The sequence below is a fragment of the Zeus faber genome (assembly GCF_960531495.2).
Source record: "Zeus faber genome assembly, chromosome: 2".
NCBI lineage: Eukaryota > Metazoa > Chordata > Actinopteri > Zeiformes > Zeidae > Zeus > Zeus faber.
Genome location: NC_137189.1, coordinates 30,802,270 through 30,816,816, shown reverse-complemented (window position 1 = coordinate 30,816,816; position 14,547 = coordinate 30,802,270). Strand labels below are relative to the sequence as shown.

General features: G+C 44.3%; 1 protein-coding gene across 6 annotated transcripts in view; it reads right to left on the bottom strand.

Annotated features, from left to right (window-relative positions):
- Positions 1-14,547, bottom strand: part of LOC307248093 (dedicator of cytokinesis protein 9-like) — a 90,252-nt gene that overhangs the window by 1,675 nt on the left and 74,030 nt on the right. For 5 of the 6 annotated variants that reach the window (XM_080024321.1, XM_080024317.1, XM_080024318.1 and 2 more), the window contains exons 42-51: positions 14,047-14,262; positions 13,200-13,257; positions 11,810-11,916; positions 10,626-10,748; positions 9,513-9,626; positions 7,280-7,426; positions 6,615-6,825; positions 3,496-3,686; positions 927-1,027; positions 570-708 (exon numbers count right to left, since the gene is read on the bottom strand). In XM_080024321.1, coding sequence (XP_079880447.1) covers positions 570-708; positions 927-1,027; positions 3,496-3,686; positions 6,615-6,825; positions 7,280-7,426; positions 9,513-9,626; positions 10,626-10,748; positions 11,810-11,916; positions 13,200-13,257; positions 14,047-14,262 — 1,407 coding nt within the window. Of the gene's footprint in view, positions 1-569; positions 709-926; positions 1,028-3,495; positions 3,687-6,614; positions 6,826-7,279; positions 7,427-7,561; positions 7,661-9,512; positions 9,627-10,625; positions 10,749-11,809; positions 11,917-13,199; positions 13,258-14,046; positions 14,263-14,547 lie in introns of those variants that run through there. The other variant, XM_080024322.1, reaches the window with a different exon arrangement.

Genomic DNA, 14,547 nt, shown 5'->3' with positions numbered 1-14,547 from the left:
TTGCAGCACGGAACAGCCGATCCCTGACTCCTCGGGTTATAACTAAGTGGCGGCAGTTAGTCCATTTAGGATAATGCAGAAATTTCTTTGGTTCGTGATTTTCGCGGAAGAGTTCCTGGATTTGCTGCGGCTTTCCAAAAAAATAAAAAAAATAAAGTGCTTTTCTTGTGAGTTTTTGAGCAGAAAAAAAGTTTTTAAAGCGGTAGCAGCAACATCCCGTTCATTTAACTTCAAGTAGCATCCCCATATTTCTGATAAAATAACGGTGGATGAAGAAGTCCGTGGTTATTTGATCACGTAACAGTGACTAAGAAATCATCTTATTCGAACACTGAATTCAAATTATGCACAAACGTTGCAGGGGCTGGAGAAGAAGGCTCAAGCTGATGCAACATAATGGGGAAATCGGGCGAGGCTGAATTTCAAATTGCTGTCGTTCCTTCACTTTCAAGCCCTTGAGACTCTTGTGACCTCTTTGGCACAAGTAGATTTGTTGGCGTTTTTACAGTCGACTTCGTCGTGTTTATTGTTCTTTTTCTTTTTTTGGGCCCCAAACCGTCGGTGGGTACCTGCTCCTGCATGATGCTGGACAGCTCTCGGGCCAGGTCTCTGTAGCTGAGCTTCATCTCGTCATGGTACTCCTGCTGGTCCTCCTTGATCAGACGCTCGTTCACCCCCAGCGCCTGGCCGCAGGCGTCCACAAACTGCCTGCAAAGAAACACGCGTGCGAAACACACACACACACACACACACACACACACACACACACACACACACACACACACACACACACAAACACACACACACACACACACACACACACACACACACACACACACGCCATCCAGTTCAGTAAAATGGTGATTTGATCTCTTGACTTTCTGAGGGAGGAGGTGGGATTTGGTGTCCGTCCGTGAGGAGCGTACCTGAACACCTCTTTCAGCTGTTTGACCTTGTTGTCGGGGTATTTCTTGGCACTGCTGTCGTTGAGGAAGGCTCGGGCGTAGGCCAGCGGACCCGCGTTCACCTGGGGAGGGAAATAGGGAGTTAAAGGTCAAAGGTCGAAAACAAGCGTTCAACAATCGATTCATCGGGGTGAAAGCAATGAGTCCAGCATCAAAGGCCCTGGGCGGGCTCCTCGGGTCGGAGCGCGGCGTCGACTTTTGAAGGAAAACAGCACGTCCCCTTTAATTTTTTTTTACTGATAAATCTTTTGGGAAGTCATGTTTAAATATGATGAGGCTCCAGAGCCTGAGGACTAATCCAATTTAGTCCCTCACCCGAGTACCACGACTGGACGGCACATGTGTCCATCAGAGCGCTCCACCATCAAACCATTGGCTGGGTGGCTGTCGGGGTTGGCTCAATACAGACAAACAGTCCAACACTGGTGCTGGACCAGTATTTAGGACAATATCCCCCAAAACAAAAATCCCATAGCAAGAGCCATATTGAACACCTCAGATATCAAGTAGTAGCAACTTCAGTTTCTGCTGTTTGTCTCCACTGAAGCTATGTTAGACGTCTCTCATGGAATACATGTCTATATGCCATTAGATTCTAATTACCCAAAACCAATCATCTATTATTATTCTACGTCTTTATTTTGTCCAAACTTAATAACTTTTATCCAGGCTGCGAATTGCTCTTCATTTTTTGTATTTGTGTACTTGCCGTGCAGAGGATCAATGATACCATAAGTACACCAGCGCTACTGGCGCTACTCCAGAGGCCTGGTACTATAAAGTAAAATAAGATAAGATTAGATGAGAAAAGATGGCACTTTATTTATCACCAGGGGGAGGAATTCAGATGCTCAAGCAAAATCACCAGGTGTAGTTACGGCAAAGTGCCATGAGTCATATGTGCAATAAGATAAGGATTTGATGTTGATAAGGGAACCATACCGTGTCCCAGGACACTGGATGCAAAGTTCTGTTAGGCTTATTGCTCTTACCCACTGTGGTGTGGGGATGGGGTGGTTTGAGCACCTGCCACACCTGTCCTGGGTCTAGGTGATTGGGGCCCAGGATCAGAGTGGCTGCATAGCAGTTGCCCATTGGTTGGTCTAACGAGCAACAGGTAAAACCCCCATCCCCACACACACTCAGGAGCCCCTGTCATGACATGCATATCTGCTCCTGGGCTACTGGCTCACCCTCTACAATAAACTGGTGTCTACAACCCCGTCTTTGGTGTCTCTGTGCCAGAGGTCCCTGAAACGCCACTTGGGTGGCGGGGGGTAGGGGAAACTGCCACACCCACCGGGAGCTCAGTGTGAAGGCTGATTGGATGAATGGACAACACCATTTTCCGATTGCAGCAGTGGAGTAGGGCTGAACAATTGAGGGTAAATAATCAAATCGTCCCTTATCTTCTGGTATTATTCACACAAGCAATACATCTTTCTATAGTATGACCGACATGGATACAGTCAACATAGAAGCTGCTCTTTCCTGTAGGCCAGGCCTATGTGTTATGATGAGATGAATTGATATGAATAACATATCTTTATTTGCCCGCCCCCCACCCCCCCAGGATGCCGTGCTAGCCGGCTGCCTGTCTCCATCTCTATCTCTAGCTCTCCTTGTGGAAGAGCTGGCCCTGGACAGCATTGGTGAGATTGTGCAACATTAAAAAAATACACTTTTTATATTTTTTATTTTTTTATCGCAGCCTTTGCGGTTTGAAAATTGCGCTCTATTACATTGCGAGGTCGGTTTGAATTTGATGGATCGTTCAGCCCTACAACGGAGTATTCTTCGTTTTTGGAGTCAACGGCTGTGACTTTGCATTTCATATTTAGTTGAATGCATTGGTCATTTGTATTGGTCATTTTGAAGTCTCAAAAGCAGTTTTTAATTGAATCAGTGGAGAGCCTGCACTGTGACTGTGTGTATTAAATATATTCACTGAACCTCAGAAAATAAATGAAACAATTCTAAATATGCACGACATATACTATATATTGTCCGAAGTAAATAATGAGCTGGACAGTACCAGTCCATCCATGACATGAGTCCTTTTTCCAACACGGGAACTATTTCAGAAACCAGGAACTTAGGGCTTGCTCCTCAGGAGGAAATTAGCTCTGAAATTGGTCCCGAAAAAGTCCCCGCCAGTGAGGTGGTACTTTCCTAGAGAATGGGAAGCATTGTGGCAGATCTTTTCCTAGTCAAACAGAAGCTATGCTAGAATCACCAAGCACACCAATGGCCATTTTTAAATACCAATATAACACTCTCTGCTTGATCGTAGTACTCGCTTCCCCTCGTTTTGTTTGTTTTTTCAAAGACGATGGAAAGCCAGAACCTGAAATACAGCGATCGATGCAACGACGCGGCCCCTAGGTGTGGCGGGAACGCAACCCAGAACCCTTTCAGGGACCTCTAAGGTTCCTCATTTCCTAAATGGCTCCTTCATTTGGTTCCTGTTAGTTTCTTGGTGGAAGAAGCGCCTATGGTGATAGGGACCACCCTTCCCGGTCCTCTCTACCTGCACACTGATGCTGCCCTGCAGTTTGAGCTGCAGCCGGATCATGTCGACCTCGGAGGCCGAGCACAGCTGCCGCAGCTCGGCCACCTTGGAGCTCATCTCATCGATGGCCACCTCGATGGGGCTCAGGTCCGACTGGTGCTGGTACATCACTGCGATGCGCTTCTTCACGTACGGGAAGCAATGAGTGGCTGGAGGGGAGGATAGAGAGATGGAGACATAGATATATGGATAGATAGATGGAGAGATGGAGACACAGACAGACAGATGGATAGATCTCACATTAAAAACAATAGGCAACAAGAATAATAACACAAAAATATAGCTGCAGGCAGTACAAGGGGTCCAGCTCAGCCCATTTTGGGTATGAATTTACAGTTTTCTTTGTATTATGTGGAGTGCATCACAATTTACTTAACGTACAAACATCAAACATTGTGGAGTTTATATTATATATTTTAAAAATATATAAATTAATGTTATTTGTAATTACTACTTTATTGCACTTTTTCCAGTAATAATGTACAATTAAAAACAATTCAGTTTAAGAGATTATTTGTCTATATTGTAATGCAGACAACATTTATGTAACTTTAACATTAATTTGGAATTATAATTATTGTGGAATCATTTGGAATTATCACAAACATTTTCCGCCTTTTCATTACAGTTTGGTTTGTTTAGGTGTACGGAAATGTTTATACATTTACGTTTATTACAAAAAAAGTATTTTATATTTTATTTTCAACTACATTGTCATTGTTATAAGTCACCTTGTTGCATTGAAGTACATCAGGAGTATCAGTGGCGGGAGGTGACGTGTCTCATATACGTCAATTATTACATATTCCTGTCGATTTACAATAGCAGTCAAATTTACGTAATTTATTTGTAAAGTTGAGTTGAGTTATTTACTTGTTTTTTTACTTACTTACATTTTCGGTAAGTTACGTTTCCATGAAATACGAAAAACGCTGCGGGATTTCTGTGAGTAATTACCATTGCATGGCTTCCATTTTCCGATGCCTCTCTGGATCTTGAACGCATCACTCGCACGTTCCAGTGTTTCAGGGTGGACGCAATGACACATTTTTAAGGATGACTTTTTATTGTATTTGTCATTAACCTGGGAAAGTTATGTGGACCACGGATTAAAAATATCAATAGAACAGGTCTACTGACATCTACCAAGTAAGAAGCTATATCAATACACATGTAAATGTAACGTCGAAACAATAGAGAGTCACCAAGTCCACGCCGTACCCTGGACACGGTCCAACTGGACTTTCACGATCTGAATCTGTACATTTATAGTAAATAATATGATGACGTCATAAAGCATGTTGTTTTATTTTCAGGCCATGGGCAAATTTTCCTTGCTTCAAGTGTTTTACAGAATAAATGGAAAGCAAAGTTATATTTGTCTCCACCCCCCCTTTTTTTTCTTTTTTGCTGATCCGAAAAATGATCCGATCTGAACCATGAGTTTTGTGATCCGTTGCACCCCTACTCAACAAACTCATCTCGCTTCACCACCCGACTGCAGGTTTTAGAATTTTTTACGTATCGGCAATGCACGAATGTTCTGCGTCTTCTGGTATATTTTTGTGGGTTTTTCACCAATTCCTGCTCCAAATGCATATAATCAAACTTGAACCACAAGAGGATTTAGCCCTGTGGGCTGGACCCCTTAAAATTGGCAATATGCAACAAACCTAACAAATTGAAGCTATACAATATAACCAATAAACCAAAAATATAGAAACCTACAAGTAAACAATAAACATGGAATATGAAAATAAACCCAAGGATAAACAAATTTGGCACAATAAACCTCTGTATCAATAACTCACATTCTGACAAAAATAGGGAATTGTGTAAGTGTCTGTGCAAGTAATTTTAACCAGGGGGTAGGATCTGCCAGCTGGCGTGATTATTAACACGGGGAGATAAGAGCTGAACCTTGGGATCAGTGGACTGCAGAGTGAATAATAACACCTCTATGAAGCTGATCTGACTGATAATACCTCCTCTCATCTCCAACATTAAAGAAAGGTTCATAACAGACAGCTACCGGGAAGACCTGTGAGATGTCACAGGTCACAGTATCTGCATCGCTCCCTGACTCCCCTACTAGTCTGATTAATCTGATAAAAAAGAAAATGGGTTCCTGAATCCTAAACTTTATCACTCGATGATACAGTACAGGTACTCCTCGCTTAACGACCTACCTGTTTAACCACCGTTCGGACTTGCGACCAGCTCTCCGACTAGTCTGTATTGTACTCTGTGTACAATACAGTCGGTCAGTATTTATTACACTAGCGTTCGCAATCTCCAAGACTGAAATTATGGTAAGGGGGCGGGTCCTCGCTCCTCGCTTTTCATGACCTGGACCCAGGTCATGAAAATTGTTTAAAGGATAAGTTCAGCATTTTTTCAATCAAGGCCTTATTAAAGTGCTGCTTCCCATCACTCATAACTGGCCGTAGCAACAGCCTCGCTGAAGGCTTCACTATCAAGAAACTTAGCACTCTGCTGCAACCTGTCACTGTGCTTCAATGCATTCCAATGGAGAAAACAATTAAGCCTTAAAAAATTGTAAAACACGGGAAACTCATAATATAGTAAGAGACAGTGGTTGCAAACTGCAATGTTTTAGGTGTAATGGTTTGACTCTTTTGCACTTCTGCAAATCAGCTCTTTGGCTGCATCTGCACAAATGTGAGAATCTAGAAACAGTAGGTTGTGTTGCTTCCAACTGGCAACTTGCCGCTGCCAACGTCACAAGATGGATGTACTGCAAAAGTTGTAAAACATAGTTTTTAATAAAATGTGGTAGACACGTGTGCAAGGTGGTGCAATGAACAGTTATAAATAATGGGAAACAACATTTTAATGAATTATGCATCAGTTGAATAATAGCGAACCTATCCTTTAAACCTTTTCCTATTGAGGCAGGGATTAAAAACTTGATCATTGACCAATATGGATAAAAGTTCACTGGTCAGAGAAACCGCATCTCTGCTGAAGACTCTACTGACCTGAGGCAGATGAGTTCCTTTTAATTCCAGGTTCAGCAAACCATCTCAACTACTTTTGGTAACGTAAATACGTACTGGTGAGTATAGTTTTGCGCTTGCACTGCTCCTCCACTCCTCCCTGCTTCTTCCCGGACACGGTGAAGGGCGTCTCGAAGACGAAGCGTCGGATGTTGTGGCTCTTCTCGAAGTCGGTCCTGCGCTCCTCCAGCTCCTTATCCTCCAGAAAGGTTGAAACGTGGGTCACCTGGATGTAGGCCAGCTTGGAGTCCAGGTCCTTGGGGTTCACCTGGGGGACCAGACGAGGGGAGAGCTCAGTCAAACTGGGGATGAAGGGCAGTATCATAAACCCTCAGGGCAGATGAGGAAAAACTACCAAAAAAACTCAAATGGCAAATGGAAGAAATCTCAGGAATCATCAGTTTGGAGCGAGCAGTCCACCCAATAAAGTAATGAATACCCAACAATGTCATAAGGCATTACATTATCAGTTTAATTGTTATTACAATATCAATCATGACATTTAATGACATTATTGGGGTTTATATTTCATTATAATGCCATTTCACATTATTTATTTAATTAATAACATTTTCAGCCAAGTCACACACACAAACACACACACACACACACACACACACACACACACACACACACACACACACACACACACACACACACACACACACACACACACACACACACACACACACACACACACACACACACACACACACACACACCTTCCCGGAGTCCTGGATCATCTTGACGTTCTCCTGGCCGAACTTGTCGGAGTAGAGCTTGAGGAGCCTCTGGGAGATCTCGGACAGAGGGGTGAATTTGGGCTCCTTGTAGATGTACTCCTTCCCGTCCTCGTCCTCAAAGAAGCCCTGCGGAGGAGAAGGAAATGGTCAGAAAGAACCAGGATCTAGATCTTCTCGGTCTCACCTGGATCCTCTAGATCTCACCTATAGCCTCTAGATCTCACCTAGATCCTACACATCTCTTGCCTGGGTCCAGACCTTTGAATCCGCTCACTCCACCGAGTTGACTGATTCTTCTGGCCTGGCATCATAACATGAAACAGCAGTTTCTCGGTTGAAAAATGAGCAGTCCAATGAGCACTGTGGGGGGAGTAACGATTAGCAAATCAGCGCCTCGGGTGGGAGTAACGCCGTTGTCAAGCGTGGTCAAGCTGTGCACCGCCCGGAACCAAGGTGGAGTAATAACGACAATGGCGGCTAACAGGATGGACGCAGCTGGCCGCTCTTTCGTGTTTGGGCTGCTGAATTCTATTAATGATTTGATATGACACCTTCGATTAACAAATTTATTTTACACAGACTTCGCTCTGCTCCACTCTTAAAAAACCCTGGCAAAACCAGTATGTTGGCGTGGCTACAGTGTCAGTGTCGACGTAAAATTATGTTGAATTCAGGCGGATACATTGGTCTCTAGCGATTTGTTCGGGAAAATTGAATCCCAATATAGTGAGTCTGATATCAGGCAAAGACATCTCATCTAGATCCTCTAAGTTGCGCCCAGATCTTCACTATGATAAATGGACGGCGTGTACCTAAAGACCTAAAGACCTAAAGTGCTTTACCTCAAATTCACAAGGTACACACCGGCTCAGTGAGAGCAGCTAAGTGTCTTGCTCAAGGACACTTCAGCGCGCTACCAGGAGAAGCCGGGGACTCGACCGGCGACCTTCCGCTCGCTACACGACCCGCTCTACCTCCTGAGCTACTCCTCCCCACGCCAGCTCTGGATCTAGACCTTCTACACCCTCCACTGTAGATCTCTAAAAAAAAGGTCTGCACACATTTGTTTGGGCCATGGTCTTCATCTGCCATGTGCCTTTTTTAGGTCAACAAGAGTAAATTGTTGTGCCTAATAAAAAAAAGACAATTCTGTGATCATATCGTTGGACTTTTCCCGCTGATTTAAAATGGCCCAAACCCACCGTGTGCTTGGATAAATCACTTTTTTTTCATACGGTTTTGACTTGGTAGTCAATCGTATTTATGAGTCAAAATTACATATCCTTTGCATCATATGTAATTTGTAAGACTGAGGGGTGTCACATATTCAAAAAGACATCTGTGTGATGGATCTCAAGCGAAGGGAAAAGCAACCGAATCACAATCACAGGGAGGTGCGACTGATTCAGGGAAGGCTCAAGTCAACAAGAACGGGATACCACAAAAAAGCAAATGGATTTTTCCAGCAAAGAAAAAAAAAAAAAGGGTTTCTTGAATCCATGCAAATACACGTATACTAGACATTGATCACATGTCACTAAAGGCAGCGGCCAGGGGTGAAGTAACATTAAAAAAAGTGGGAGTTGAGTCGGGAATCAGCTCTGGTTTCAGTGTCCAGGAGCCTCGCTGCGTCCTGGTCAGTGAATCTAACATCTCACTGCTTTGGATGACAAGCGGTTTTAACATGTTTCACACACTTCCATGGATCTTCTAATATTTACGCTATTGATTTGTTTAATCAATAACCCCAGAATGAGGTTAAGAGCGAGACAAGTGCATCTTTGTGAGGCTCCAGGGTGTCGGGTGGGGAGGGCTTCAGCAGAAATCAAAGGGCGGCAGCAGTATCCACACACATAGCGTTGGGATGCAACGGAAAGAGCCAGAACCTTCACACACTTACCGCAGCCTTGGAGAGGAAAGAGAGAAGCAGAGAGAAGTCTGTTAACAGAGAGTTGAGGTTGGAGGATGTAGAAGAATGTGTGTGTTGTGTGTGTGTTGTGTGTGTGTTAACTTCACACTCATGCATTTAAACATACATGGGATGGAGACAGCAATCATGCACTAGGGGGAAAAAAAAAGTATAAAACTGTAAGAAATCCTGTTATCCTTTAACGTTCATGATGTATTCCGCATAACAACAGGATGAGATGGTGCTGGACGGGTGCAGGGGCACAATAAATCCACTTTTCCTCCAGGGGTCTCAGCGGCCTACCTGTCCGAAGAAGGCCACCCTGAAGTAGGTTCCCAGCATCCTCTTGCCGCTGTGCATCACCTCCATCACCTTGGTGTAGGCCCGGTGCAGGGTGTCGTACAGGTGGGTCAGTTTCTGGGACACACAGACGTTGGGATGAGGTTAGGTGCGATATTAGATCCATATTAATGTCCCATTTCATTATTCTATCCCATTTTATTTCATTCTGGTTGGCTGGGGTGTTTGGGGAGAGATGTTATTTGGAAGCGTGACAGAGGGCCGACAAGGTGAAACCGTACGGTGAAGTTTGACTCAAAGCGGCATCTGGTTGGTTTGTTGATGAATCGGTGACAGATTTACTTAGGGAGGCTGGGGCATTGGACTTGAAACTCAGTTTGGGTTCATTTTGTTTGGAGAGCACAACTACAGAACTGCAACAACATTCTGTGGTTGACTGTGGTGGACCAAGGGGGGCGTGGTCAAGCCGCCGCTGCCGACAGGCGGTGCAGACTCCCATCCCGGGGCCGCTGCGGATCAGGCGGATCACGGGTGTGACTCCGCTGAGTCGCCTGATCCCAGAACAGGAAGGAATAATTGTTGGGTTGTCCCCGCAGTAAGGATCGGCGTCCCTGAGAGACGAGACGCCCGGGGCGAGTTCCGTCGAAAGGCGAGTTGCCGGACAGACTGCAGAAAGGACTGATTTCGCACGGACTGTGCATATATTGGCCCACGAGCCACCGTTTGATTTTAAAAAGAGCAATTCATAAAAACGCCAACCTGCGCTGTTTTGCCTCCGCCTGCCTCCTCTTCCTCATTCCCTGGCCCGGCGCCAGTACGCACCCTCACATTGACGTACTAAGTGCTGTCCCATTTCATCTGCGATTGGTTGGTTAAAAGAGATATTGGCAACGACAACAGGAGCACCTTTCAGTCTTTCTGAAAAGCTCAAACCTTTTCATGTAAAAGGGCTCGGAAGGGCCTAGAAAATATAGCAGACCTCTACCTTTTCTCTTGGAAGGGCGTATATGCTCTTTCCTTGGGTATGAAAAACCCTGATGCCAAACACCAGCTTCAGCCTTGTAGACGCCTTTCTTTTTTGTCGTTGTGGCTGGTCTCGCTGCTTTGGGATTTTACCTCAAAGTCCCGGCGCTGCTCGTAGATGGGGATGATGAGTCTGTAGACGTCGGCGATGAGCTCGTAGCGCTCGGCCTTCCACAGACCGTCAGCACACTCCTCCAGAAGCTCCATCAAAACCTCCTGAACACGCACACACACCCGCGCGCACACACAGACACACACACACGCACACGCACACACACACACACACACACACACACACACACACACACACACACACACACACACACACACACACACACACACTCAACCCCATGTCTGAACTGACATTTCAGCGAAGATGACAGATGGAGCGGGAAATGGATCTGCCATGTTCCATCCTTTTATAGAGGGAAGACACCTGTTTGTGGCTCATAAAAAACAAAAAGCTTTCTCTCCAAGCCGATTTGTGGAAAAAGGGCATCCTGCGAAGCCTGAGAGGTCTGTTGACTGACTCATAACGAACCGACTGGGTTTTTTTGGTTGATCACCTCGTGTTTGATGGGTTTTGGGCGGTGGTTCTTCAATGGCTGTATCCAAAATGTCATGTTTATATCAAGGCGGTACAGCAAGCAGAGAGCAGAGGTTCAATATAGGGTGGGTGTCAACGGGTGGGCGTCAACCCACCCTTGGTAAGTAAATAAGAAAGCTATTGAAGCGGTTCCCTTGCCAAAGTTTCCATATTTAGGAAAAGCAAAATTTTTGTTGCGCAACTACAGTGCGTTGTTACGTTACTATCAATATAACTTCGTATCACATTTTCCAGTTTATTTGTTTGCATTTGTGAGAAGCATCACTTCTATCATTAGCGTGTTTGTGCGGGCGAGACAGTCCAATCTGAGATATATAACAGCACTGCAGAGCTCAGATGATCTGGACAACAGATAAGGGGTTTCCAAGGCCAGGACAATTACCGCTTAGTTTTACAGGAAATAAATACACTGATGTGATGGGCCAAGCTCTGCACAAGGTCTACAGCACGCCGTGCAAACAGCTGAACAGAGCAATTGATACTCGCTGTGTAGATAAGGATTCTTCTCACATAATATGGAGCGAACGGGATGCGTGTCAGGTTGGATTTTTTCCTCTTGCTCAGGCTTGGATTACATATTGTAAGTATGTAGGACGGTCTGTTTGTGTTTAACTGACCAAATACACAAATGAATTTAATTAATAAAACGGAATAGGATCGGAGGTCTTGCCTCGTTAAAGTGAACGTCCTGCATCCCGACGTCCTCCATCATGGCCGCCTCCTCGTCGATGTTTGGCGTGATGACGCGGAACGCCGAGCAGCCCTGTCTGAACATCCCTGAGCACAGAGCAAACTACCAGTTCGCACAAAAAAATGTTTACCCGTAAAGATAGACCTGTAAAGATTCGAAACCGTTATTTTTCAGAGGAAACGATAAAGTGAGGACAAATGCGCATATGGATGGACACTACACCTCAAAAAAACAGAGCAAAAAAAATACACTGAGTTGTAGTGTTTTGTCGTCTACTGAACCTGTTTAGAAACGCTGCAATAAATAACATGTGTAATAGGTGAATTTTCATTAGTTGATTCAAGGAAAATTAACTGTCCATCCAAATGTTTTTTTTCCAATTTTCGATGCCAATAAATGGCTTTTCTGTAATAGCGAGACATGTATTATTACACTGTTACAAGCTTATAATAAGATAGTGGCATAAAATGAACACAACTTACAAGTTACTTTATTATTATCATCATTATTAAACACAGTTATTTCTTTCACAACTCATCAACTGAAATGAGATCTTGACAGCCCGAGATAGCGGTACCACAGTGCAGGAAGCTTTCGTATTAAACCAAGATGTTGAAAGACACCGCCATCATAAAAAGGTCCATTACACAACCTTTACATTCAGGCTCTCGGGAGGTGGGACTACTGTAGGAGGATCTTATCAAGGGAAGGTGGTGTGGCTTCAACATTTGAACAGACGACCTTTGTACAAAACCTTAGGTAGTGTGTGTGTGTTTGTGTGTGTAATCTGATCACAATAAAACTTGTAAAGTGCTTACTTAATGCTTTAAAATGAATGGCTAATGGCTACTGTTGGGTGAGAAAATGCTGACGTGTAAAGGTTACAGCCTTCAGCTTAAAAGTTGAAGTACTACTGCATCGGTGATGAAGGTGTGAAATTTATTTTAAGCCCATTTACTGATTACCGATGATAGCTCACATTTTTTTTCATTTTTTATATTTTCTATATATTTGGGTTTTGGAAACCGTCCATAAAATGAAAAGAGATCATTTTAAGGAAGGTTTCTCACCACATGGTTCCAATTTTCCAAAACCCAAAAATACACAATATTAAAAATGTGAGTTATCATCGGGGAAAATGGTCAGCAATGTAAGATGTACCAGATGACTACATGACCTGACAAAACTGGCTTGCTGTGTATGGATGATTAATGACCTCTTCAGAGACTCATACCATAACTTTCTATCTCTTGTTGGGAACCATAAAGTGAAGTTGGAACAGAGGCCGTCAAAGGTCAGAAGTTTAGTTAATCAGCAGTAAAATAGATAGGACAACGTTAATCTGAGGGTAGAAACACTTCCCACTCACCTTTCCTCCACAGATACTCTGCCACCAGCGCTGCAACATGCACATAGCACATGGCCGCCTGCAACACACAGCACACAACCACAGTGAGATGGTTAGCATCGAGCATCTAATGCCCCTTGTGCTGTGGTTAAGAGTTAAATCCAGGCCTTATTATAATGTTGGTTTCCATCATTTGTGATGCTTTCATTGCAGCAACCTCACTGAAGGCGCCACCACCGAGAAACTTACCACTTTGCCGCAGCCTCTCACTGTACTTAACTACGGTGAGAGAGAGTGAGAGTTATGCGTGGTGTTTTGTTTCGATCCGCTGTGCACACATCGCGCACCTTGATACCCATTCCAGCTTTGAAAAAAAACCTCTGCACCTGATAGAAAGGGCACCATGGGGCAAAAGGGGCAGTTGCTCGGCCACCCTCCGTCCTCCCCACCCCCTGCAAGGTTCTGGCTCTGGGTGTACAGCAGCAATTGCAAAAAGTAGTTGATATTATAATGTGATTTCTGTTACTCAAAAGACACTCAGACACGTGTGACTATAATTTCAGTTTTTAAAAAGGAGATATTTTCAATTATTAAATGTTTGCCCCAATGAATCGCATTTAATACAGTGAGAAGCTGCAGCAGAGTGATAATCAGTAGTAATGCCTTCAATGAGGTTGCTGCTATGAACAGTTTTGAATGATGGTCACTCATATTTTAATAAGGCCCGGGTTGGCAGTTTAATTAATTCAGAAAATAAATAATAATAGTTTTTTTTGTTGTCTTAAACAGAATCGAACTAAATACAATTGGTGATGGTTGTTTTCAGTCAAGGGGAATGGAAGGACTGGGAGCCTCTGGCGCCCCTGACCTCGGACAGATCTCCGTTCTTGTGGTGGATGCGGGCCATGCTGTCCAGCCAGGTCTTGCGGAGCTCCGGGGTGCTGGTGTAGGACTTGGCCAGGCTGTACTGCAGGTCCACCAGCATCTCCGGGTCGTTCTCGTGCTCCTTCATCTGCTCCGTGGCCATCAGCACCGTCCTGATGCGCTTCATCAGGTCCTTCACGTCCGACGGGAACACTGTGTGCTGCACCGAGCGGAAGGATGGAAACAAAATGTACCGACTTCTGTATCCCTATTCAAAGTCTGTGTTCAAGCACAAAAAGTCCTTCATAACCAGAACAACAAGCAATCACAAACCGGTTTCAGCTGGGACGATTTGCCACTTGTTGGCTTTACATAGTTTCAAACTGGGGGAACATGGCCGCCTGTTTGGGAACTTTCGCTCCCTAAAACAGTCCAAAAAGCTGAGGAATATTTGAGGCAAGAAAGGATAATCCTCTGCAGCGCTTAAAGAAAAACTCCTCAACTG